Source organism: Dipteris shenzhenensis, chromosome 20 (assembly GCF_047967505.1).
Source record: "Dipteris shenzhenensis isolate YYH24624 ecotype China chromosome 20, Dip_SZ_1.0, whole genome shotgun sequence".
Classification (NCBI taxonomy): Eukaryota; Viridiplantae; Streptophyta; class Polypodiopsida; order Gleicheniales; family Dipteridaceae; genus Dipteris; species Dipteris shenzhenensis.
In genome coordinates, this window is record NC_141615.1 from 50,466,755 (window position 1) to 50,494,624 (window position 27,870).

General features: G+C 44.3%; 1 protein-coding gene across 1 annotated transcript; it reads left to right on the forward strand.

Annotated features, from left to right (window-relative positions):
- Positions 1-1,306: 1,306 nt before the first annotated feature.
- LOC147889805 (uncharacterized) lies at positions 1,307-20,205 on the forward strand. Its single transcript, XM_087391935.1, has 8 exons — positions 1,307-1,672; positions 1,795-1,935; positions 2,238-2,435; positions 2,527-2,588; positions 19,089-19,258; positions 19,408-19,556; positions 19,673-19,822; positions 19,922-20,205. The coding sequence occupies exons 1-8, from the start codon at positions 1,307-1,309 to the stop codon at positions 20,111-20,113; spliced, it is 1,428 nt and encodes a 475-aa protein (XP_087248061.1). The 3' UTR covers positions 20,114-20,205.
- The last annotated feature ends 7,665 nt before the right edge of the window (positions 20,206-27,870 follow it).

Genomic DNA, 27,870 nt, shown 5'->3' on the forward strand with positions numbered 1-27,870 from the left:
TCTTGAGGCTTGAGAGGGATTTAGATGGCGGAGGAACCAAAGGACTCTCCCCAGCGCTGTAGCAATCCGTTCCACCGAATCCCCAAACAGCGTTGGAAGGTTGGGGAAGTCCACCCATACTGGGCACTCGCGGTAAAGGAATTCCTCGATGCAGAAGGATCGGCTCCAAGGTATAACCAGCACAGTCGCTTCCGAGAACATGAGAGTCCTGCCAGCCAATTCGTCGAAAAAACCCCTTGCCCAGGTACCTCGTAGAGTACCCCAACGCAGGGACGTCACATTCGATAGAGATGAATTCTTCCAGTTCCACCGATGATGGTAAAGACCTCCTTTCGCCAGTCTTGTAAGCTCAGGTTTGAGGTCCTCCAGTTCCAGCTTACAAGATACTGCGTGTCTCTTCCCGGACTCATACCATGGCTTGCTCTCCACTTCCCGAGCCCTCCGGTCTGCTTCCGCTCAGATGAGCTTCCTGGCCACTTCGTCGTCCAGCCACCACTACGCTGTTGAGCCAGCTTCTCTGCATATGTTGGGATTTGTCGGGGGCTTGCATCTTCCCTATGTTCATTAGCACTTGCGTCTTGTCCAAGGCCCGTCTCTCGAGCCGCTTCACCACTAAGATTCTCGTTTGTCATATCTGGCTCCTCGGTATCCACTCCTTCGCAGCTAGACCATCTTGGGCGCTTCGTCCCAACCCTGCACTTGATGGGGATGGAGGAGGTAGCCGAAGCCAGCATGCACCGCTCTTCGCCAGCACCAAGTCACACAACCTTTTTTCCACAAGTGGTGCATTTTAGCGAGTATGTGTGCAGGCACTGGCCCTTAGGACCTGTTTTGGCATCGTGGGGTACGACGCGCTGGGCCTCGAGGATTCAAAAAGTACTTGCTTCTTCAAATGGTGGAGTGGACAGGTGGGGAAGTAGGAGTTGAAGGCGGGAACGAACAACGAATTACGAAATGGAAAGAAAGCGCGAGAGAGAGAGAGAGAGAGAGAGATCGCGCGCACCAAAGGGGAGGGCGACTGCAACATCATCGGAGGTATGAACAGCAGTGGAGGAGGATCACTGAGTGGAAGGGAGCCTGAGACGAGAGTAGAATCTCGAGAGCATGCATGGCAGGGAAGAGCAATGTCGAGATGCCTTTGCGACGATTTGAAGACCAAGCAAGTATCAATCTGGACGCTTTACGTATCAGTGAAGACGATCTTTGTTCTCCATATATTCGCACTTCTCTACCCAGCAATGCTACAATATTGCCTTTGCTCTCCTTCTCATCGATCGGAGCTTCTCCATAGCTTCCCGCATTCATCATGAATTCCGACCCCCGAACACTCGTGCAAGTCACGCGCAACCGTGGCTTCATCGACGTCGCTGGATTGGATGCCCTCGACGCACGACGTGAAGATGGTTGGATTCGTGACCCTTCGTTATTGATGGCCATGTCTCGGCAGCTCTTGGCCCTGGCCAAAGGGAGAACCGTCACGATTGTGGGATGGGAGGGCTCACAGAGCGAAGCCCCCCCGCCCGTTTCCATCCGCTTACCTTGGAGAGAAGACGACCATCGAATCAAGGCGATTCAGTGGTTAATTTTCCGAGGGTGGTCTATTCTGGCGGTCGGCACGACGCAGGGATCAGTCTTATTTTACTCCAGCGGAGGCACTCTGTTGCTGAGGCAGGTAGCCGAAATACGTTATCTACGTACTTCTATCTATAGAGCCCACTCGTTAGTTGAATTTAGCGTATGATAAGATGTCCATCAGGAATTGCGGCTTCTGAATTACGTATCGTCTTGGCTCAGGTTTTTCAAGGCACTCCAGTTTTGCAACTGAGAGTCCGAGGAAGTCACAGGAGATCATCCAAGTCTAAGCATCATTGTGTGGAGGAACTCTGTGTGGTCCACTCGAAAGCCATAGTACGCATTGATACATCGGAATTGCAGGTCCATTAGCATCCTAAATCTGTTTATTAACTGTTTTTGTCATTATTCCCTAAGAATTGCATGCTTGAGGGGCAGCCACAGCTCAGGAGATAGGGCGTTTGCCCACCTCAGGCCCTCGTTTGAATCCTGACAGATGACTCCTTGCTGCCTGGCAGCGTAGGTCCCGGCCCTCATAGTGGACCATGGGTGTGGGTAGTTGAGCGTGAAAAAAAAAGTTCTTTAAAAAAAAGAGAGAAAGTGAGAATTGCGTGCTTATTTACCTTTTTACAAGAAATTGACTCTCATGATGATATGGGCCCTAGGCATTGCTGTACAGGTGTTTGCGTGATGCAGAGGAACGATCACGGAAAGGCAAAGGTCATATGATTGATGAAGTTTATTTCAGTTCTCACCGGCTGGCACATGACGTGTGGAATACTAGCAGAAACACTGCAGGGACATCTACCTGTGTAGATGCAGTAATATCTGGTGTTATGGCCCCACCTCTATTGGAGCATCAGGTACTGTTCTGTGAAATATCGTGTGGAGAAAACTGTATTTGATTGTCTGAAGTTTTTGAGAGAGGGCTATCATAGACTTCTTGATTTGCAGTCGAGGCAAAGGTATTTTTGTGCTATCACAGTTGGGCCAGGTTGTACACTCGCAGCTCACAGGTAGCCTTTTATTGTGTATTTTGAATAAATCAATTGGTAAGATAAGAGGAATGTAGCGCGCATTGTATCATGTTAAACAGGGGTATGATAAAAGGTAATAAAAAGTATCACGTAACTGTAGTTGCAAATGAGACCTGAATATTTTCCACATATGTATATGTATACCTCTGATTTCTTCAAAAATTTATGCATAGCTGTGGTGGCATATGAGGCTATGTCGTGGAAAGATTGAGATGACATGAAAATATCACAGGAAATATCAAGTAATTATATTGGAAGGGTAATATGATCTAATATTTGTGGACCTAAATTTGCAACAGCAGTAAAATCTCAGAATGTCCGAGCTTAGACTATGGAATAAGCCTTTGTTAATTGTCCTTTGTTGGACTTAGGAAAGACCAAGCACACAAGGAAACATTGGGTGATGTCAGATATAGGACAGCAAACTAATGCTAGTCTTGTAGTGGAATATCGAAATGAAGGGATCTCACAATCTCTCTAGTGCACAAATGATAAAACTTAGGTCTGGAAAAGTGCAGCAGAAGGCACATCAAAATGTAAGCGCAGAAAAATGCTGCCCTTAAACTCAGCCAAGGGCTGCTGCAAGTACAGGGTCAATGTAATCAGATGATGAGAGTGTCCATCCCTGTCGGTTATACGTACTTGCCAACCAAGCATAGTTACCAAAAACGGCCGTTTCTGGCCTGGAAACGGAAACGCCAAAACGGAAGAAACGTTGTTTCGTAATCTCTGTTTTAAAAAAAATTAAAATAAATAAATATCTTCTTTTTTTTGGGTGGTCCTCTTTTGATCAAACTGTTTTTGCCTTCTTTTCATTAAAAGGTTTTTCGCCAATTCGTCGTCTCCTGTCGTCATGTCCGTCGCCTCCCATGTTGCTGCTCTCCATCATGCTGCTTTCGAGCCTCTCCATCTTTGTCATTTGATTCCTGGGCCCTGGCACCCGCAGCTTGCTCTCCTCTCCATCCCTCCATCCTGCAGGCTGGTAGTTGCTCTCCATCCTCAGCCTACTCTCAGCTCTCCATCCCTTCTTACCTCTCATCCTCCTCCGACTCCTACCTCTCCATCCTCTTTCACCTCCCTGTCCTCCTTCTACCTCTCCATCCTTTCTCACCTCTCCATCCTCCCTCTCACCTCTCCATCCTCCCTCTCAAACTTCAGATTGTTGTAACTTCAAAGTTAGAAGTTAGAACATAAAACTTAGTTCATAACACATGTTGATTGTTGAAGCATTATTCATGGATAATAGATGATACTTGATAGATCAATCATCATAGGAATTTAGAATCATAGAAGCATGCATGATGCTTCAAGTATAGATAATTGTATTATGTATAATTTGCACTCTATTGATAATTATATTATGTATAAAAAATATTTTTTAATACATAAATTGTACCATATTGCCGTTTCTTTAGTTTTTGTTTCTGTGGGGGCCGGAAACTCCGTTTCCTCGGTTATTCTTGTTTCCGTTTCTTCCGTTTCCGTTTTGGCTGGCAACTATGCAACCAAGATGAACTTGCAAGCCGCGAGACAACAACTACATGCACGGCAGACATGTGCCACTAGTTCTACTCTTATCCACTCTGTAATATTTCTGAGCTATATATAGCTCACTCTAACTTGAACTAGGTCTCACCTATATATGTGTGACTTGTGATCAATATGAATCAGTAGAGTACTTGCTCTCACATCCTCTTGCAAGGCCTGCACCGCCTTGCAAGAGGATGTGAGATCTCGATTTATAGAGAGAGGGCTGAACGAAACCAAACCAGGAGCCCGTGAATTGTTCAAAAGCCTTGCTTTTGAACTGACCAAGCAAGAGCTTGACTTGCTCCAAGCCTCCTGCATGGGTGGTGCCTATACGAAGACCACAGCCTTGAATGAACCCAAAAGGGCTATCCATGTGGATTGTACAGCCCTTAACTCGGCATTGAAACAGTCCCAAAGGACCTAAATCAGCCCACAATGGGCAGATCTAGTCTGATCTACACCCTAAGAGTGTGAAATCTCTCAAAACCCTAACTTGGATCTCAGAATGGGCATGTCTTCAAACCTTGATCCAGCTCTAATGTCCTTGTGGGGGGCTTACAAACAATTACTAACACCCATCTTAACCTCCAGATTGTGGGCCCACACCCATGCATTGGTATGAAATCTCCATTTGCTTTTCCAGGATGTGTTCTTTGCAGTCAGCAAGGGTCATGGGCATGTGTAGCCCTTGGTATGGCTGCCTATGTGGCAGTTCTGCAGCCCAAACTGCATAGGTCAACATGTCAGTAGTATAGTACAGCAGTCTGCACAGGGTTGCAAGGTGGATGCGCAGGAGATGCAGCAGGCACAGTAGGTACTTGATTGTCACGTGGCCACCGGGGGGTTGGTCAGAGCAGCACAAGTCCAGTTGGGGCCACCTGGACGGCTATCTGTAGATCCATGAGTCTGTGGCATCCTGCAGGACACAGACTTGGGTCAGCTATCCTCTAGCCCTATTCCTATATAAAGATGCTTCATTCCTCACTCCAGCATCTCCCAGAGCAGTAGAAGCCCCAGTAACATTAGCTCTAGCAGGTCTTAGCCTTAGACTCTCCAGCAGTAGATGACGCAGCACTAGGAGTACCTTGTTCAAATGCGAACCATGTAAGAATGAAGTTCAATATCCCAATGGAAGGCAACACAATCAAACTCTAAACCTTCCAATCTTCAACACAAGTACAAAGCCCGTCAAAAGGCTTTGATACCATGTGAAAGTGAAGAGGAGACATGGAGGGAGTACACCACACAAGCCTACAATGTACACATCTATTGAGAATGAAGAGAAATGTTAATTATATACATGGAACCTCTTAGGGTAGGCGTTAGGATTTCCATCCCTTATCCCCTTGGAGCCATTATAGTTCTCTCTAGTGTATGCACACTTATTCGCATAAAATAATATTGAGATTTGTCATCTCAACAATGTGTTGGCCCCAAACTTGAGCCCTTGTGTCTTCTTGGACATGCAATGGATGCACCATGTCTCCAATCCCCTCTTCCTCTCCATGTGTGGCTGAATGTCCGTCACAACCATCAACCATGAGAAAGTTCTTCACTTATGCCTAGACCTTCTTCCTGTGGCTTGGACTGCTAGTGGGCTTACTTTCATGTCTTTCTTGTGGTCCAAAGAATAGAGCATCTTGGTCAACTATCGTATGTGCGACTTATATGGATTTTGCATGGACAACCTTTGTGACAGCCAATGTTGCATTGGCTGAGAATGTCTCCAATGTCTTTACACAAAGGTTTTTCCCAAAGAGCAGATGGAGGACCTCATTAGACGGTTACACTGATATCATCCACTTTGTCAAGGGAAAGACACTCCCTTGTCTATGAGCCAAGTATGAGGAGTATTAAAGCACAATAGGATAGTCGTCGATGATTGGGATCCAAGCTCTTTGGGCCTTTTTAGAGTTCAAGCAATGCTTGCGAAGGGTGCACACTCCTTCAAGACCTTCAAAATTGAGCCTTGTCCTTGCACAGTTTAGCCAACTTCACATCCATTTGGTAGATGGAACTCCAATGGCATGAATAAATCACCTCGTTGACCATGATATCAACAGGAGTCTCCTCTCTTCCTCTTGCACTTGGATTATAATCCATGTGTACTGGGCTTTGAGTTGAAGGCATGAACTCATCACCTTGTTCTTGGTTGGTCTCATTTCTTCTTTCATTACGAAAGGAGAACTCCCTATCAAGAGGTTCTTGAAGGAGAGATTGCTGTAAATCTATTTGTGGGTTATCATACTCAAGATGTGTATAACTCTCACCTAATCCATCCTCTTTAAGAGGGGGTGAAGATGTTCTTTCTCTCTCTCCTTGGGGTAATGGAGGAAAAGGAATAAGTTCATTGTTATATGTCCCTTCCCCTTCCATTCTTTCCTTTTATTAATACAAGAGAGAAAGTGTTTTGCTGTAATTTAAAAAAAAAAAAGGTTTATTTTACAGCAAAAGTCAAGTGTTGTAGAGTTGGTGGTACTTATCCGACTCCCACTTCGTTTGTGTTGAGAAGACACTTAAAATGACCTCCTTTCCCTTCTCTTTCAATCTTTTCTTCTTGTATTTCTGCTGTAAACTGGTACGCTCCGTTTGGGCTACTTGTTTTGAGTGGATTGGAGCTCTAGATACCGTTATAGGGGATACTTGATGGGTGGATTACCCCCTTCAAATCTTATTCCGTTCCGACTTTCCGTTGGGGAGAACGGGGGATCCCTTTTCCTCACGGTTTAAGGGTACATTCACATGTGGGGAGGGGGGGCAAATTCACCCCGTGAGGACACCCCGTTCACCGTTCAAGGCCAGGAATTTTCAGAAAAATCCCTTGTCTCAGAACCTCGGAGATCGGTCGGTCGTGATTCTCTTCCGCAACTTCTCTTGCGACTTCAGTCATCCGCAAGTGTCACCCTCTTCTCGTCCCGCTTGCGGATCGTCACTGCTCTGATACCAAATGTGAAAATCCACACTTTTCGAGAATGCAAATGTGTAATGCATGCAGAATTTGAATGCTGATTGGCCCTCCAATGGGGAAGAGCACCCTCGTGAGAGTACTTGTTTCTATTTCGACCTACATGCAAGGTGGGAGAGAGATGATGGATGAATGCAATGTGGTAGAGAGAATGCAACGTGAGATTCACAATGAAAGGGTGATACCCTTTCATTAATGTCCCTTGAGATCACTCAAGTTCCATCTTCCCATTTACACCTACCCTTAGCCTATGACCCATGCATCTACCATTCAATGCACCTTAATGCACCCTTCCCTTCCTATTGCCCCTAGGACCTAGACACGTGTGTGCACATTTTTATTAATAGAATAAGTATCACATGTCCAAATTCGATGCCATCTGAAGCTGTGGCTCCAGCTTGACTAGTCCTATCTACTCAGATGATCTACCGCCATAACAAATCGGTCGGTGTCCATCATAAATACAAATACATGTTACACCATTGGCGTATAATATAATAATAATGTTTTAATGTCTTCTAATCACAGATTAGTGATTTCTCTTGTCATGACACGAGGTCCTCTCTCTGGACTGATCTATCCTCACATTGGGCGGGCACGAGAGAAGGAAACAAGAGATTTACGAGTGATCTCTAGCAAAAGCCCCGCTACACCTAGGGAAAAACCTCTACACAACAGGCTGCTTAAGAGCCGGGAAAATCGCTCAACAACCTCCACAACTAAGCTGAACAAGGATGGAATAATTGCTCCACCCCAAGGCTGGAAGGATTGCTCTATAAGACGCCTTGAAGAACTACTTCATGTGATGCACAAGGGGTTGGTGCACGTGTGGAAGAACTACTCCACCAGACGATGATAACAAGGAGGAAAGGGGATCCTATATATAGGCAGCCTCTCCCTCCCTAGTCGGCTGATGTAGAAGGGGGGCCGACCCCTTGTTGAAGGGGCCGACCAGCCTAGGTGGGCCAACCCACCTCTAGGGCTGCCCAGAGCTTTATAAAGAGGACTCACCCCCAGCTTATGGGGGGCTGCTCTCCAGCAAAGGTGGCCGACTTGCAAGTCAGCCCACCCCTTGCTCCATCGCCTCCATCTAGGGCCTATAAGAGGCGCCTCTAGGAGCTGTCCCATGGCAGCACAATTACCCGCACAGATCCGCACCCCTCCTGAGATCTTGCATGGCCATTGTGGCAGCACATGAACCAGCAAGTCTTGACCCCCTTTAATAAATCTGTAAGAGGGGCTGCATGTGTTGAGAATCCATCCATGTGTGAGTTGTAGGCTTGACACGATTCCACAAAGGATTGGATCTCTTGAGCCGTCGTGGGGACAACCCAACTGGTGATAGCTTGAATCTTCTCTGGATCTAATCAGATCCCTTGAGCACTAATGATGTATCCTAGATAGTGGATTTCTAACAACCCAAACTTACTTTTCTTTGCGTTGAGGTATAACTGGTTATCACGCAATAATTGTAGGGTACATCACACGTCCTTAATATGTAGCGAAAAAGATAAGAATATCATCGAGAAAGCAAATACTCGAGACATCATCTTGTTGAACGTCGGTGGTGCATTCTTTAGACCAAATGGCATGACTACGAACTCGTAATGAGATCGCTCTGTCCGGAAAGCCATCTTTGGGATGTTAGCTTCAAAAATCCGGACTTGGTGGTAGCTAACTCTTGGGGTCGATTTTTGAGAAACATTTTGCACCATTGAGTCTTTTCAAGATATACTTGATACGGGGCATAGGGAACTTGTTACTGACAGGAAGCTTGTTGAGTGCTCTAAAGTCTACACATAATTGTGCGGACTTATCCTTCTTTGCCACAGAATGGGTGTAGCGAATGGCGAAGAAGATGGCCTCATAAACCGTGCGCGTAGTAATTGAGACAACTATTGCTCTAACTTCCCCTACATAGACTTGGAAAGTCGATATGAGAACTCACTTAGAGGTGAGGAGTCTGGAAGCAAATCAATGCAATGGTCTTCTAGTTTGTTTGGAGGTAGCTGGGGTGGCAGATCATCCCGTAGCATGATGTCTTGGAACTCTTGGCGTGGATCCAACATAACTTGCCACATCAGAGGAGCGGCTTGAACTGCAGTGATTTGGCATGAGATGTACATAAGTGTACACATGGCACCCTTGCGAGCGGCGCGACTTGCTTGGATATGAGAGATTAACGAAATCCCTGGTATGCTCTGATCATAGCATATCACGGCGGGATCAAGTAAACCTTCAACAATAGTGAAGGTGTCTTGTCGCTAATTAGGCATCGGTACATACTCACGGAACCACTAAATCCCAAGGATCATGTCGCACCCCATCAAAGGTGTCAGAATGAAATCCCGCGTCGGTACATGCTCACGGAACCACTGAATCCCAAGGATCATGTCGCACCCCATCAAAGGTGTCAGAATAAAATCCAGCATAAAAATGGTCTTCTGAATTGAAAAAGTGAAATGGATGGCCTTATGCGTGATGTGTGTGCGCAAGCGGGGCGCGAACCCGTCCACTGCAAGCTCATGAGGCACCAAAATGCACCCCAGTGTCTTGGCAAGTTGAGGGTAGATGGCATCTTCTGAGCTCCCCATATCAAACATGACAATGAACTCATGCCCATCAGCTGTGGCGTACACTCGAATGAGCGTCTTCTTTTTATCAAAGAGGTGGCTCTCCTTCTTACCTTAAAAGACCACTATGGGGACAGCGTTCAAAGCAAGGAAGACGGCATTCTTAGCCGAGGATGGTAGCAGGGTTGGAAGAGCTAATACATTGGCGACAGACGAAGTAGACGCTTTTGTTGCCTTTTCAGCAAGCTACTTCAGACAATCCATCTTATTGTGCCCAACGATGTGGTGGGAATGAAAGCAACGATTTTCTTGGTGGTACTGCTTCTGCTTGTCATGCCGTAGATAGCCTCTCGTAATGCCTGCTTTAGCCTTCTCATCCGGAGTCATCTTTGGCTTGGACTCCTTTTGACGAGATGCTTGGCCATCTTTCTTTTAGTACTGGTTGTCCTTTTGGTGATCCTTACTCGTTGTTTTGTTTGACTGCTGTGGGGCTTTGGAACCCGTTTGGACTCGCTTGGCCTTTCCCTTGCTCAACATCATCTCTTGATTTTGGGTGAGAGTCAGTAGTTGGTCGTAATCAGGCGGGTCAAAGTTTCGGATGGTGTTTGTGTCTGATCCTCGAATAAACGGCCTCATCTTGTCGCTCTGAGACACGCTTAACTATTGCGTCAGAGTGATGACCTTGTTGTAAGTCAACAAAGGCAAACCATTTTGGGAGAGACCAGAAAACTCATCCTCCATGTTAAGCATATATTGTGGCAATAGAAAACGGGCTTTGAGGTCGGTAAAAAATGTTGCCCAAGCAAAATTCGTCTTAAAAGTTGATGGGTTCGTATGCTTACTAGCCCAATATTGCCACCAGGTAACCGCCTCACCGGTAAGATGAGGGGTTGTGAGGTGGATTTTGTCTTGCTCATCTTGAATCCGCGCTAACGAAAAATGAGCTACGAACTGATGAATGAATTAAAGAATAGCTGAATGGTAACACTTACCATCATATCGAATAAAATTTAAAGTGGACCGGGTGAGTGGCCTTACCTGTGTCGATGACGAAGCTATGGCAGTGATTGTTGTTGCGCTCAAACTTGCCTGCATAGTGGCTAAATTTTGGTTTGTGTTGGAGAAGCATCGCCTCTCGGTCTAGCTTTTGTTGCCTCTCTGCCTGGGCGAGCTTTGTTCATTGCAATGCCTTCTAATTTTTGTGTTCCTCACGCATCAACAAGAGCAGTTTTTCAAAATCTGTGGTTCCCCTTTCTATTCCAGCAGCTTTTCTGCTTCTTTTTCCTCTAGACTTTGTTTTGTCTGGTCTAGTTGTCTTCTGTTTTCTTTATGTGGGATGAATGTTCTTCGAGTTGCTGTAGGAGGACCCGATTTTGCTCCAAAAGATTCACCATCACTTCTTGAGCAGTTGGCCGAAGCACGTTTTTTGGGTAGTCTTTCTCCTCTTCATAGTCTTCAAAGTTGACTTGTTTTCCCAACCCTTCATGGTGCTTGATTGTATGTCCTTTCCAGATCTGAACACAACCATACACTCGTGGTAGTCAAGTTGGATACAGACCAAAGCTCTGATACCAATGTAACATGCAATGGTAATCTGATCGTTTAATCATAGCAAGACCTTCTTTAAACCTTTAGTGTTTTGTATCGACGATTGGTAGGAAGTTTGCTTTACCTTACCAATACTCGCCCTGATATTTGTTATGCAGTTGGGCTATTATGCCAGTTCTCTGCTTCTCCCAGGAAGAATCATTGGGATGCAGGTTTACGAGTGCTGAGGTATCTGAAGGGTACTTGCACCTTTGGGATCAGCTACACCAAAGGCATCGAACTAGGCAGATTCTGTGACAGTGATTGGGCAGGTGATCATTGATGTGGACACCAGAAGGTCGACGACAGGATATTGTTTCTTACTTGCATCTGGTGCCATCTATTGGCTAAGTAAGAAGCAACCCACAGTGTCCCTTTCATCTACAGAGGCAGAGTACAGAGCCGCATGTACAGCAGCTTGTGAGACACTGTGGTTGAGATGGATTCTGGAGGACTTGGACGTGTGTCAGGAGAATGCGACAGTGCTGATGTGCGACAATCAGAGTTGCATAGCTATTGCCAAGAATCCAGTGTACCATGCGCGGACCAAACACATCGAAGTTCATTACCATTTTGTTCGAGAGCTCATCATCGACGACGTGATCGAGCTTATCTACTGCGCGACCGCCGACAACTTGTCCGACCTCTTCACGAAGGCACTCCCTCGAGAACAGATGGAGCACCTCATCAAACGCATGGGGATTGGCCCACAGTTGTGACATTGAGGGGGGGTGTTAGAGACTCACTGTACCCACCTGTGAGCCCCCGTTTTGTGGGGACAAGGGGCAGTGAGAGTAAGGAGGGATGGGAAAGAGAGACCCAGGCAAACAGAGTTGGCAACCAGCACACAGGCTGGCTGCTATCTGCAAACAGCAGAGATTTGGGGGGGGTTCTTTGCCTTCCTAGAAGCATGGACTGGCTGCACAGGGCACCCTTATATAGGGGCCTGTGGCAGGGCCAGTCGGCCCAACCAGGGCCACCGACCAGGGCCGACCCTGGTTGGAAAAGCCCTGGTCGGTTTTCCAGACTGTTCTGGTCGGTCACCAGTCAGGGGACCGACCCTGCTAGTCGGCCAGACCAGAAGGCCTGGGCAGTGCCTATAAAAGGCCCACACCTCCCTCCATTCTGGCATCCAGTGCAGGACAGAAAGCCTCAGTTTTAGGCTGTGCTGTGCACTCAGATCTGGTATCTTCTGACAGAGAGAGTTCCTTCAGTTCGCCTCAGCACTTGGCTGAGTTTTGTATTGCTCCCCAGGAGCCAGTTTTCTGCCCACCATCCGGTGGATGAATATATTCTCTCTTTGTCTAAGTTTTCTCTGAGTGAGTATTGTATCTGTGATCAGTTATCTGAGTTGAGTGTTGCTAGAGCGGGAGAGATCTTGGCTGGAGGTTAGAGTGATTCTTTCCTTCTGTTTTTCTAACAGTTGGGGCTTTTCTTCAGACCCTATGCAAGGGCCCTAGCCAGGCCCTTTTGGGCTGCTGCTAGGCTGATCTTTTGTTGCTGCTGGAGACGCTCTTGCACGCTTCATACCTGCCCACAGACCCCCGCCATGCAGCCGTACAAGTCGGTGCACCCTGCTGATGTCATCGCGCCTCCAAGGATCTACACAGTCCCATACAGCCACGCGTCATCACTCGTACTTAGAGATGCTGCTGTCCCGTACTGTTCCTTCAGGGACCCTCCTCTATTGGCTGTGAGGTGCTGCCCATGTGGCAGCCCCCTCCCTCTCTCTTCTCTAGGCATCTTCTGCCCTAGGTCTCCCTCCTTCACGCTCTCCTCATATGAGGGGCTTACAGATGGGGTAGTGACCATTCCAACACGGAATGTAGGGTTACTGCGTGAGTGAGCGTGAGTGAGAGAGGGAAAGCTAGGAGTAATAGATTCTAAAAGAGAGCTGAGAGATGACTGAAATATAGAGCTGAGAAGTGAGCTGTGCAAAACTGTAAAAGATAACTGAAAAGAGCTGCTGAAACAGTACCCCAAACCTTACTCCATCTGCTGATCCGAATCCTCGACTGATGCACTGCGTAAACACCTTCCAAGAGGGCTGAACTGAGGCCAAGATCTGAGGCTAGTAAGAGGCCAACCTCTGGAAGTGTCAGGCTGCTCAAGAGGGGTTGGAGTGGAGCTGTAGGAGTGGCTGCATGAGAAATGAGAGGGCAGCAAGGGCCCTATTTATAGGGGTTGGGGAGCCAGCCAACCAGCCTGTCACGATCTGTGACGTATTCCTTTCTCTATATCTTAGACTTATGGATGGTTTGATGAATAACCACTTGTGGAAGGGTATGCCCTTTCGACGGGACACTTCCTATGAGGCACACCTTCACAAGAGACATTCTATGGAAGAGACACTCCTATTGTAATGTACCCTCTCATCAAGGGTCACACCCTTCACAAGGAGTACACACCTCTTCATGCACATACACTTTGGAGTACACACCTTTCATGTGTGACTCTTCACTCTCTATATAAGAGAGGCCCAATTATATGGAAGACACGACAGACACTACAGACACTCAAGCAATACAAATATTCCTTGTTCTCTGCTATTTTAGTCTCCTTTCTGTTCCTTAGCACATTTCTAAATATAGTAAATCTAGGATTTCTTACTGTGGTATCAGAGCAAATTTCGCTCTTGCTTGTAGGAAATGCCCCCCACCTTCTAGTGCCTATCTGATGCATCTCCAGAAGATTTTCTCATCCTATTCTCATACGGACGACCTTCTATATTATCAAGATCGCGTCTGTGTACCACATGACAAGGATGTTCAACGTCTTTTGTTAAAAGAGCATCATGTAGTTCCTTATGTTGCCCATCCAGGCATCAACAAGACTTATAGGTTACTCAGTGCAACATACTACTGGCCTCAGATGAAAAGCGACGTCATCAAAATGGTTACATCTTGCTTATCTTGTCAACAAATGAAAGCAAGCCGACAACTTCCAGCAGGACTTCTTCAGCCTCTTCCAGTTCCAACTGAAAGATGGGAAAGTATTTCCATGGATTTCATAACAACACTACCACGATCCTCCAGAGGTAACACTCAGATTATGGTAATTGTTGATCGATTGTCCAAAATGGCACACTTTGTTGCTTGCAAAAGCAGTGCACAGGCTTCAGACATCGCCAAACTATTCATACAACACATCTTCCGACACCATGGATTGCCCAAGAATATCATATCCGACAGAGATCCTAAGTTTACCAGTCACTTTTGGATCTCATTGTTCGAATCTTTGGGTACAACTCTACTATTCAGTTCAGCCTACCACCCAGAATCAAATGGCCAGACTGAAAGAGTCAACCAAGTTCTTGAAGAAATGCTTCGACATTATATTCAGTCACGCCTAGCAGCTTGGGAAGTGTATATTCCTTGTTCTCTGCTATTTCAGTCTCCTTTCTGTTCCTTAGCACATTTCTAAGTATAGTAAATCTAGGATTTCTTACACAACTTGGCTGAGCTGATTGGTTGCTGGCCCCTTGGCCTATAAGAGCCCTTCCCTGGCTCATTTGTCAGGGATCTTTGTGGGGAGCCTTTGTAGGCTGCCTTGCTTGCTTACCTCTGGTCCACTGTATCCTTTGGGGTCCCCTCTGGGGCTCCTATCCTAGGCTATTACTTAGACCTAACCTAACCTAAGATGGAAACACTAACTACCTACTATTCTCCAGTGGGTACCAGTGAACATGACTTTCTGACTTGACCTAAGTCTTAGAGACGCTAGTCGATTATCAAACACCTCTTACCAATGTATACGTTCAGCTTGCAAGGAGTTACTACCCAGAGAGGGCTGTCCCACCCAATTGATGTGAAAGAATTCACTTCCAATCTGCAAGCATTCGACTCACAAAAGGACATCCCTTAGTTTTACCATTAATATGCCAAAATAGGAAGTCCCATTGCGTCGGAATCCAATGGCCAAAGACATTAGAGGTAAGATGGGAAAGCAAGTGTCTCATCATGGCAGTCCATGGCTGATCACTTTGGACAACCTGAAGCATCATTTTCCCCTTGTGAGCTTAAAGATGCAAGTGAATGTTCAAAATATTGAGACCGCCATGCAACTTTGGGATACAAAGGTAATCCATAGATAAGAGCTTGAGAGCTTTGCGGTGATGATGAGTTTTCCAAAGAGCTCTATAATGGTAGACATGGGAGGAAATGTCCCACTGAGTAAACATCATCGAAGGTAGATAAAACTATATATATGCAACCAAGATGGATTGGACTATGCGAAACTGCACATGCGAAGGCCAAGAGGCTAGTTTCCAGTATTCCAATTTCTTCTTGAGCTTTTCAAGCACCCAATCTAGTTGTTGCCTACGATTGATTTTCCATCCCAATGGGTAAACCGGATGACGCACAAGTTGCAATGGTACAACAATTTCCCTTGGCCATAGCAAATGATGCCAATCTTTCATGTGCAAAGCAAGAAGGTTAGATTTCTGAAAATTTACATGTAGGCCAGCAGCCAAGGCAAACAGAGAATAATGCACGATAAGTCTCTTTTTTCATTTTGCAGGGTGAAAAAGGAGTCATCTGCATAAGCTTGGGCAATGAAGGTCTTGTTGCCATGAATCTATAAGCCATGCAATTTTCAGAAGCCACAAGGTGATCCATGTACATGAGCATTGGATTAGTGGCAATTGCATTAAGCAATGTACTGAGAGGGCAGCCTTGATGCAATCGAATGAGACAAAACTCATTCATCCGTAATGTCACGCCTGTAGCCTTACGATCATGATACATCCAATAAATAGTGTTTGGATTTTTGGACCAAATCCCAAAGATTGCATGGTTTGTGAGATGAAGTCCCATTGTACCATATCAAAAGCTTTAGTAATATCCACCTGTCAAAGAATGACATCTTGCCCCGTGTATTTGGCATATTCTATGCTGACATATGCATCGGAAATATTGTCTGTAATGTGTCCATGGGGGATAAACCCATATCGAGCAAGATGTAGCTCTGAATGCAAAGAATCCTTGATACGGTTGACTATCATTTTGGGAACCAACTTGTAGATGACAGGCATGAGAGTAATGGGTCTGGAGTCTACAAAAGTCTCATTAAAGGCTTTTTAGGAAATAGTTTGATAGCCCTTTTTTCCAACAATCTGGCATGTGTTGCATTTCCTAGGTATGGTTGATCATAAATAAAAGCATTGGAGAGATGACATCCCAATATTTTAAAAAGAAATCATTTGTGAGGCTATCCTAGCTCAGGGATTTCCATTTACCGCAAGATCTAAAAGCATCATTGAGTCAGGTATCCTTGAAAGGGGCTTCCAAACGAGAAGTCTAGAGAGGAGATATAATAGGGATACCATGTTGTAGCAAGGCATGTCTAGTAGTCCCAACATTTTCCATATTCCCAAATTGGTTGGCAAAGTGGCAAACAAATTCCAGAGTTAAATGCACCCTAGAGGAGGTCGAATTGTCATCCATGGTTTTGATTTTGAAAATATTCTCACATTGTTCCTTAAAATGCAAGCCTTAAAAGAAGCCTTTTGATGAGCAACCTTTATCAGTGAAAGCCCTTTGTTTGGCTTTTGTTTCCCACTTCTCAAGCTTTCTATGATCATTGCATTGTAAGAAGTAGCGAGCTTGACAAAGAGAGGAAGCTTCATAAAGACAAATCCCTGAGTTGAGTAAGTTTAGAGAGATTCCGACATGTAGACTTGGAATTGGCAAACTTGTTAGAAAATTGAAATCCCTACAAAGGTTATCCCGCGGGCTGCAGTGGAAGACTGATAGATGGGCCCAGGAATTACATGCGGAAGTGTTTCACTATGGAATCAAGCTTCATAAACATGTGTGTACTTTTGGAACCATTCATGTGTGTGCAAACCAGCAAATAGATTGTGCTTCAAGACACAAATAGAAGCAACACTTAAATATTTTCATCTGTCCACAAATTGGACACAATACAATACCAAAATGTTCTCATACTATATGCTTGGCACCTCTAGATCTATGAGCCCGCGTGCTCCACTGAGCATATGTATCCAATGGATCTCTTCCATCTTACTGTCTGGGTACCAGCCCAGGTGGGCTGTCACTCTAGCTCAGCCGGCATCTGCTTCTAGGTCACCTTCTCCTCTTGTATGTAGGCCCAAGGCTGCCCCTTTGCTGCTCCTGTCTGTTGTCCTGAGGCTCCAAGTGATGTGATATGAGGCCAAGGGGCCTCCCTTTTATAGGGCTCTGCCTAAACCTGCTGCAAATAGTGCGCCTCCAGGCCCTGCTGGTTCCAACTCTGATCAGGTCTCTTTTGGGCTCCAGAACTGCTCCCTACACAGCCGTGCAGCCTGCTGACGTCATCCATACCTTTGCTGATGTTATCACCAGCTCTTCGCCCTGTTTTCTTGCTGGAAACCCTGTGCATATCTGTCCTGACTAATCGCGGACAGCCACATGGCACTTTGGTACCAGTTTTGCCCATCAAGGTGGCTTTCCTTTGCCAGGTATTCTCCTAGTCCTGCTGCCCACATGGCAGACTATATGCTGCTCACGTGGCAGCCCTATGTTCTCTGTTTTGCTGTGTGTATCTTGCCCACATGGCAGGCTAGGTTCTGCCCATGTGGCAGCCATGTCACCTTATGGTCCACCATGCCTTTGCACTCCTCATTTGGGGGCTCACAGATGGGGAGGTGACCAATCCTAATCCAACAAAATCTCATATAGCTTTTGCCATACTGCCTAGTAATATCCTGCATACGAGTAGCAAAAGCCAACCATGCATATTCCAAATCAATACTACTCTGTGCCCAAAGCGGAGCAATAGCAGCCCATACCATGTCGGCAAATGTCTCATGCTGTAAATAACCGTTATTAATGATAAGCATTCGTTTGTTTGGCAATCTATCAAGAGGCAAATCATAAAAGGACAGCTGCAACCAAATTGGAGCATGATCAGAATGAGGAAAAGCATAATCTACCCATAATCTGTAGGTGAGGGTAGCATTTTGAATTACATTGAGCATATACCAGCAATCTAGCCTTGCTTGATAGGCGGACTGTGCATTGTGTTGAAAAGTATAACCAGGGGAACCTGAGTTTCTTTCCAAAGATTAGCCATACCATGCAGAGAAAGTAATTGAGACCATTGCAAGTGCTCTTAGACTAACATATGTGGGCGATGAGATTTATTCTCTCTTTGCTGCAGGGCATTATTTAAATCTCCACAAAGAAAGGCATTTTGTTTCCATGGATATTGTTGCAAATCCTGCCAGAGAGAAGCCCTCCCATGTGAAGATTGTGAAGCAAACACACACGCACACGCACATGCACGCATGCACACATACACATACTTGTAGTTGTATACCTACACGTACATATGTGATATACGCACGAGCGTGCATACATACACACATGCACTTAAATGCACAGTCATATGTATATATGAATGTTTGTATCTATGTGTACAACCTCTTTTGATATTGATAAATGGAGAGCTTGATCCTTCAGGACAATTGTTTCCTCAGAACAACATAAAAACTCAGACCATGTGTGGCTTCTAGGAGTGGTAACATTGTATATGTGCCCCCCCCCCCCCCCCCCCCCCCAACACACACTATACCTAGCTCTACCCTTCTGCAATAGGGAATTCCTTTCCCTTTCCTTGTACATCCTTTTCTTTTCATTCGTGTCTTGTTATGTCTGTAAAAATATTCAGCATTGCTGGAAAGACAGTTATGTCAGTTTTTTCTATCTATATATATTCCTATGCAAGGATGTCAGGAATATATAAAACCTGTGGTAGGTTGGTAAGAGGAGAGATGTTGCGTTTTTAACATCAGCACAAATTGCTTTTCACCAATGCCAGATTGGCAGAGGATAAAACTAGTTCTATCAGAAATATTATTATGAGGAGGATCGTGCCAGCCACGCTGTCAACAATTGCAGCTTTAACGAGAGTTTTCTGGCCAAATAGTGATCAGCAGCAGGCAAGTTCTTTCAGACCACTGGAAATCAAGCCCCAAGAGTTTGGGAGAGGTCAGTGTTTGAACCACTCCTGAATATGCTGAAAAGTTGGATATCATTCTTTAGATATGATAGTAATACAGCAACCTTTCCACTTACCATTATGTTGCATATTTCATTTCTTGTGATATGAGGGTTGCTTGCTCTAATCTTTTATCCAGCATCTCCCATAACATCGTTGAGGGATTATCCAAGGAAAGGGGAAAGGATTGCCCTATCTCCAAGTGGCACCCTGGCAGCTGTGACGGACTCTCTAGGTCGCATCCATCTGGTCGACACGCATGCTTTGGTTGTTATAAGACTTTGGAAGGTATGCAAGTGGATTGAATCTTAGCATGGCTTGATGCTCTCATTGAGATTTTAGTTATTTAGTTGCTGTTGACAAAGATAAAGATCACCCAATTTAGATGTACTGGGTGTGTGTAGGGCTATCGTGATGCATGTTGCTTCTTCTTAGAAGTACCTGTATTGAATAATGCAGCATCTGCATCTCGTAGACCACACTACCAAAGTAAAAGCAAGCAAGATCTCTTTTTGTGTCTTGCTATACATGCTCCTCGCAGGGGAATGATAGAGGTATGTTAAAAGTGGTAGTTTGTCCTTTTGAATCATGGGGCTCTACTACTAAAATTTGGGACATTTACCGGTTTCGTGTTTGACATTTTATCCCCACAGATTTGGAAGTTAAGGTATGGCCCACGTATTTTGATTGTCAAGTGTGGGAGTGGTTGCCGTGTTCTCCAACCTGCCTGTGAGTTCCGAGGATCGGAAAATGATATTGAAAATGAATACATTCCTGCAGAGGTCTACATTCTGAATGGTGGATCTGGCCGTCTTGCAGTCATAAATACTTCCATATGTGCCTGATTGTGAATTTATGATGTGGAGAAATTGCAATCCTTAATACTCTCTTAATTGCTAGAGCTTCGCTTACTCTTGACAGTTGTAAATATATTATATGCGCCTAAAAGCTGATTTTATAAAGGCAGTTGATAAGACAGTTTCACATTCCTGATGACCATTCTGTATGCCAATTTATTCGCAGTATAGGGTACTACTGTTGTGACTAGTCTCCCTTGGAGACAGGAGACACTATTTGCATAATTTGAAGTGTAGAGAAACAGTCAAGGCTCAAGAGAAGTACATCCGCTTACTACTAAATAAAAAACCACATGTGGAGCCAGGAATCTCTTTTCTTCAATGGCTCCCACGGTATCGAGTGGCATGATTCTCCCCAAGCTCAGCTATTAACCATCCAGGGCAGTTTTCTAATGAAGGAACAATTTGGTTTCATGCACCTTGGGTGTCTCTGGCCCCCTGTACTTTTTTGCTTCCGGTGGATGTTTGTTGCCTTCCCGCCCTCGAATCAATGTCTCTTGCGAACAGTCTGTAAACACCCTAATGAAACTTCCCGACTTCTAAAGTTCCTATGTCAATCTAGGATGTCATTTATCATGTATTTTGTTACTTTATCAAGAGGATCTTTAGCTAAGGGATAAAATGAAGACTTAGAGGGGATAACAATCCAGGGATACCATGAACATCATAACTGAATTCTACCGACCGAGTGACAAGGCCTAATCTATGATATCACAATTTTGGAGATCTCTCATTTCAAGGCTAAACTCTTGATCTTCTTGGATGCCCATCACTGACAAAGCGTGAGAAGCCACAACTTTAGAATTACTTTGAGAAAGAGTTTGCTTAGGAAGGAGTTCCCTATACATATACTTAAAGAGGAATTGGGAGGCTTCTACTTTTGCAGGGACATTTAAGATGTCAATCCATTTCAGGTTCCTCAAAGGATGATTTTGGTGTATTATAATGTGATTTTGGTCAAGACAAGAATCATCAAAATTTCACCTTCGACATACATAGCTTGCTTATCCACGTATTGCTAGCATGAGCCTTGTGACAAAGTAGGATCAAGGAGAGAAGAGAGTGGGGATGGAAGAGAGAGGACATAGCAGGAAGTGCACACAAGTGACACAATGTTGTAACGAATGAATAAATGCAACTTTCCATCCCTTTTAGGATTAGGGTTAGGTCTAGGAAACGCTAATGGCATTTTAACACTGTGTTGGTGTTGGTAAACTGAAAGGAAAGCATGGAGTGAACACAAACTCAGAATTCTTGCTTATGGAATGAAGAAAGATGAGGTCCTTAAGTAGGCACCTCTTACATGATCACTAACATCAGTGATGACCTTTGAGCTCCGCAATCATCTCCTCAATCTGCTCCTAGATTCTCTCAATCATCTTATGTGGCTTCTACCACCACCTAACAATGCTTATGGGCACCTAGCTATGCCTCTAGCACACACATAGAAACCAAGGTGTGCCTGGGGCGTACACCTTGAGATATCCCAACATACCTCCCCTCAAGGGAATGCCTCAGGCTATGTCAAGGATACAGCTAGCACAAGGTGTCACATGCCATCTCATGGTGGTCATGGATCTATCAATGGCTAGGATCTCAACCTAGCAAGGGTTTCCATGGGTGTAAGGTAAACAAAAGGGATACAAAAGACCTTCCAATGGTTATCTCCCCTGCATGTACATGCACACAATGTCTGCAGGAGGTACCATGGAGCAAAAACACATACACATGGCCTACATCATATGGTGACTAGAGGTGTTTACAAAACACAATAGTTTATTTCATTCATTTTGGAGGACTATCCAGGCTGAGTACCTTGACTCAACGTAAAAAAGAGAGATTTGGAGCATATATGGAGATGATTCAAAAAGCATAATCTTCATGGGATGCCTCATCTTGTGGAGGCACATCAACTGAAAGTAGATTGGCATTTCTGACTTTGAAGTTGCTTCCTTTTTTGCTCTACAAAACTTTTCATGATGATTGTTTTGCCCACAGTGTTTGCATGGATTGATCTTGAAGCAGTCTTTTGAGAGGTGATTAGTCTTCCCACAATGATTGCAAGGTGAAAACTTGCCCTTTTGGATTTTTATGGCATAGGCTGTGTCATTGCCTTTTCGGAGTTCCATGTGCCTTTCTTCTTCTTGAAGAGCAGAGATAAGACCTTCAAGATTAGGATTAGGAAGATTTTTCAAAGTGGTAACAACATGATCATAATCTTCAGGCATACTCTTGAGCAACACTGCCATAGCATCATCTGTAGTGATAGGAGAGTTGATAGAAGCAAGTTGAGTCATGAGACTCCGCATGTAATTGACATGGGCAGCCAAAGGAGTACCACTAACCATCTTCAATTCAAAGAAAGCAATCTTAAGTGATAATTTTGAGATGTAAGAGCTAGCACCAAAAATAATGTCAAGCTTCTGCCAAGCTCCTGAAGGAGACTTTAAGTCAGAGATGTGATGAATATAGTGATCTCCTAAAGCAAGAGCAATGATGCCATATGCTTTCTCCTCTCTAGCAGGATCTCTTGTTGGGTGTGCCGGAGCTGAGGATTCTCCAGCATTGGAGGCTGTTGAAGAAGTTGAAGCCGGTTTGACAAGCTCCCATAGGTTTTCCCTCATTAATGCAAACTTGACCTTCATCTGCCATGTGTGGAAGCCCTTATCATTGAACTTGTCCATATTCAATATGGTAGCCATGAGAGAGTCTAACCCAAGAATTGGGCAGTGTCTTCTCTCTTACAGGTGAAATATGAGCAATAAAAAGTAATCCTTCAAAGAGTAACAACTTGAATACTTTGACTTGGATTTCTCTATGTGATTGAAGTAAATGTCAAAAGCATAAGGCGATTAGTCAGAGTAACATTTATGCAAGATGTCTAAGCAAAAAATGACCAAGTAGATGCTAGAAAATGAGCATAGCAGACTGAAAATAAATCTTGGTCAAACTACCAGTCAAACTTTGACTTGCATAGTCAAGCTTTCATGGCCAAACAGACAACTTAGAAATCTGCTTCAATTCGTCATGCAGAGGTCGAAATTCAGAGGGCTTTTGTACTGGAGAGGAAGGTAAATAGGTAGAGCTTCTCCCTCAGAAAGGAATCGCGCAAAAGATAGCCACGTCGCCCAACATTATAGAAGAACCGTGGACTAGTTTTTTGACGAAAACTACCCTAATGCTGCTCCAAATGAGCTCAGACTTGATGAGCAGCAAGGTCATGATGTTGCCCAGCTCCCTCTGGAAGGAATTAGACAATGTAGCTCTCCACAATGAGAACCAGGAAGAATGTCGTCGCAGCTTCCTGAGACAATGCCACCCCGAAAATGGCGAGATAAAGCGTAGGGCTTGTTCTGCAGATTCGCCCTGTCCTTGGGAAGACTCTCTTGAAATATGAGATGCTGAGAATGCAGGTTTGAAGAGAACTCACTTCCAAAATCGACTTTGGAAGGAAAGGTGGAAGATGGAGGTGAGGAAGAAGATGATGATGTGGCACCTAACTAGGGCTTAAGGAGGATCATAGGGCTCTGATACCATGTTGGTAAACTGAAAGGAAAGCATCGAGTGAACACAAACTCAGAATTCTTGCTTATGGAATGAAGAAAGATGAGGTCCTTAAGTAGGCATCTCTTACATGATCACTGACATCACTAATGACCTTTGAGCTCCACAATCATCTCCTCAATCTGCTCCTAGATTCTCTCAATCATCCTATGTGGCTTCTACCACCACCTAACAGTGCTTATGGGCACCTAACTGTGCCTCTAGCACACACACATAGAAACCAAGGTGTGCCTGGGGCATACACCTTGAGATATCCCAACAGTTGGTGCATATTAACATTTGCACATGATGTTGAGATTGCTCCTCAATACCTTCCCTCAAAGATTAATATCATGAAGTATGTAGTCCTTGTAGAAGGATTGGTCATTATAGTCTATCACGAGAATATCCTTGCTTTCAGTCAAACCAATAGCTTGTCAATCTTTCTTGAAAATATGTTTTTCGAGTGGTTTGATAAAGATGTCTGCACAATGTTGTAGTGTCATGTCACTAAATATTACTCTTTGTTGAATAAAATGCTCACACATCAATATGCTTTGTCCTTGAATGATATATTGTGGTTTGCTTTGTCCCTGACAATCTTATTTTGAGTCATCTTTCGTATCCCATTCTGATTGATCTTTGGCAATGGCAATCAAATCCCTAGGTGGTTTGGTTGGTGAATCTTTTATGTATTTTCATTTATCCTGCAAGGCAAGTATTGTTTCTATTTGATGCTTCCAAGTGTCATAATTTGAGTTGTCTAGCTTTGTTTTATACTCAAGGTTGGTGTTGATGTCGACATGATTTTGGTGCCAATTGATCGGTTTGCAAGTGAAACAAATGCCTTCGAAAATGTTACCTTGTTGAACTTGATGGTGAAGATAAGATTGAATTTTGACACATTTGAGTCAAAATGGATTCAAATTATATTGAAATGTATCTGTAACAAGTATTTGAATTGATCTTAATAACAACATCCAAAAGTGGTCAAAAAAGGATGAAAAGTGCGTAAATCTTGTTCATTGTGTGCTTCAAGTTTGGGTTGAAATGGCACTCAAAATGGAGGCCAAATGACTAAGATATGAGATCCTAAAAATAGGCAATTTTAAGCTTCAAAAATAGGCTCAATTGGCACTACTTTATCACTTCGCTTGAAGGTTTGTGTGATAGAAGTGTTTGGATTAGTCTACACAATTGTCTTTTGTGGTGTTTGATCATCAAATTGACCTATGAGTTGAACTAGCTTAACCACCCACTAATGCTATTGTATATATGCGTAAAATGCCAAATTACTATAGAGCATAAAAAGAAAAGGTTCGTATGCAAGGATGTGCTAGTAAGGGGGGTGTGTTTATGAGAGTAGGCATAGGGCTGGCTAGGGATCGAACACACAGCCCCCCCCCACATTCACATACGTTCAAACCCCTCCATAGGATAGGGACCTAGGTGAGCGTTGAGTGAAAGTGAACTTTATTATTATTATTATTATTTAACGGGGGTGTTAATGCAGCACAGCAATGATGCGGCGCACGTTATCACATGGAGTAAAATGGCAATTGATGCAATATGTGATGCCGTAGTGTACTGACGTGGCAAGGAGATGCGGCTAGGGTTGATCTGGCAATTGAGTGCCGTGTGATAGATGGGCTAGGGTTGATGCTACAAGGGGTTGAAAGTTGAAGAAACGGCGCTGTCGGTGCTACAGCACGAAAGCTAGGAGGTACAACCGAGCGTGGCAATGGCGAGATTAACACAGATCAAGTGACAGTGCACGGATTTTAGAGCGAGGTTTGAGGTGGAGATAGCGTTACTGGCACAAGCGAAGATGGAAGGTGAGAGTGGCGACAGGCGCTTGCGTACTGCGGCTCCAAGAAAGCTGCTGCTCGGGCGGCGTACAACAAAGTGTTGTGATTCGCAAATCAAGTCGACCGGTTACTTGTGTACACCCCACTCTGCACACCTTGTGGAGGTGAAAATGTCTCCTCCACCTAGCTACTGCCAGTTACCAAACAATGGTGCATCTGTGCCATGTTTGGCAACCCCAAAATCCAAGGTGCTCAAATGAGCACCAAATACGCATCGATGCACATTTTCTATTTGATCGAGTGAACTAAACCACAAGCAACCAGTAGGCGCTTTTTCATAGTCCTCTTTTCTTTAACACACACCAATCCTTCGCAAAAAAAATGTATGGGTGGACTCTTCGAGAAGGTTAGTGCCTCAAAGAGAAGGGCAATCCATATTCCAAGCACGTTTCGACCTAGAAACTCCGACTACAACCCATTCCCCCGCGTAGATGTTGGTAGAATTAATTGTGTTGAAAATTTGAATTGTGAGCGGTCAATGTCTTGGTTAAATCTAATTGTGGAATGTGGTCAGTTCATATCACAAACCAAGTTTACCTCTATTAAAATGTCCACATTGAACGGTGGAGATTAGATCTTGCCTTTAATCTCTCGAGCAAAAACTCACATAAACTCTCTCTCTCACCAAACTCTCTCTTAAAAGCTCAATTTCATGAGTTTTCTAAACATCAAAAGGCAAACAAAGCTCTACAAAGTAGAAGGGAGGGGGCAATTAGGAAATGCGCACACGTGATCAACTATATAGTAGATTAGCTATAAATAATGAATGTATACAACTTTCCCTCACCTGGGTTAGGGTTAGAGTTAGTGCTAGCCTTCATCATGGCTGAGTCTGCCCTTCACCTCCGGAGTGCCGACGGAAACTCAGTACGAAGACTTTGTATAAATGGATGCTCAAGTATGTGTGGGTGTGTGGATTTGTATGTGTGAGAGCATATTTTTATACTATGGTCTACACCCACTGTTGGGCGCTGATGACATCAGTGGGGATGTCATAGTAGCTAGTCCTTGCTATGCATGATGGAGTTTATGGTTTTCAACCTTGTGAGTGACTATCATGAGATTGAAACTGCACTATGTTGTGTTTTTAGAGGATGAGTTTGGGAATGTTCTTGGATTCATCTAGGTATATGCTTCTGCCGTATTAGCGGACATGCAAATTTCACCTTGTGAAGTTTTCGTCCAAGTTGCGGCCTGCTAGTATTGTGATAATTCTTTCTATCTTAAATGGTGCGTTGCCCTATCAGCTAGATTTAGATTTAGATGCTCGTTGGGGAGAGACTAAAATGAGAATGTTTAGACTTCACAAGCAGTTGTAGCTTGAATGAAGTCTGTGCTAGCCTTCATCATGGCTGAGTTTGCCCTTCACCTCCGAAGTGCCGACAGAAACTCAGTACGAAGACTTTGTATAAATGGATGCTCAAGTATGTGGGTGTGTGGATTTGTATGTGTGAGAGCATATTTTTATACTATGGTCTACACCCATTGTTGGGCGCTGATGACGTCAGTGGGGATGTCATAGTAGCTAGTCCTTGCTATGCATGATGGAGTTTATGGTTTTCAACCTTGTGACTATCATGAGATTGAAACTGTACTATGTTGTGTTTTTAGAGGATGAAATTGGGAATGTTCCTGGATTCATCTAGGTATATGCTTCTGCCGTATTAGCGGACATGCAAATTTCACCTTGTGAAGTTTTCGTCCAAGTTGCGGCCTGTTGGTATTGTGATAATTCTTTCTATCTTAAATGGTGCGTTGCCCTATCAGCTAGATTTAGATTTAGATGCTCGTTGGGGAGAGACTAAAATGAAAATGTTTAGACTTCACAAGCAGTTGTAGCTTGAATGAAGAGATTTTGGACTACCTTTTGATTAGCCTTCCTAGTGCTAGCCTTCATCATGGCTGAGTTTGCCCTTCACCTCTGGAGTGCTGACAGAAACTCAGTACGAAGACTTTGTATAAATGGATGCTCAAGTATGTGTGGGTGTGTGGATTTGTATGTGTGAGAGCATATTTTTATACTATGGTCTACACCCATTGTTGGGCGCTGATGACGTCAGTGGGGATGTCATAGTAGCTAGTCCTTTGCTATGCATGATGGAGTTTATGGTTTTCAACCTTGTGAGTGACTATCATGAGATTGAAACTGCACTATGTTGTGTTTTTAGAGAATGAGTTTGGGAATGTTCCTAGATTCATCTAGGTATATAGGGTTAGAGTTAGTGGTGAGGCATGCTATTTTAGCACCTTCTTAAGTTATTGCATATTTACTTGCACATGATGTTGAAATTGCTCCTCAACACTTTGTATTGCACTCTATGGTTTTAGTCTCAA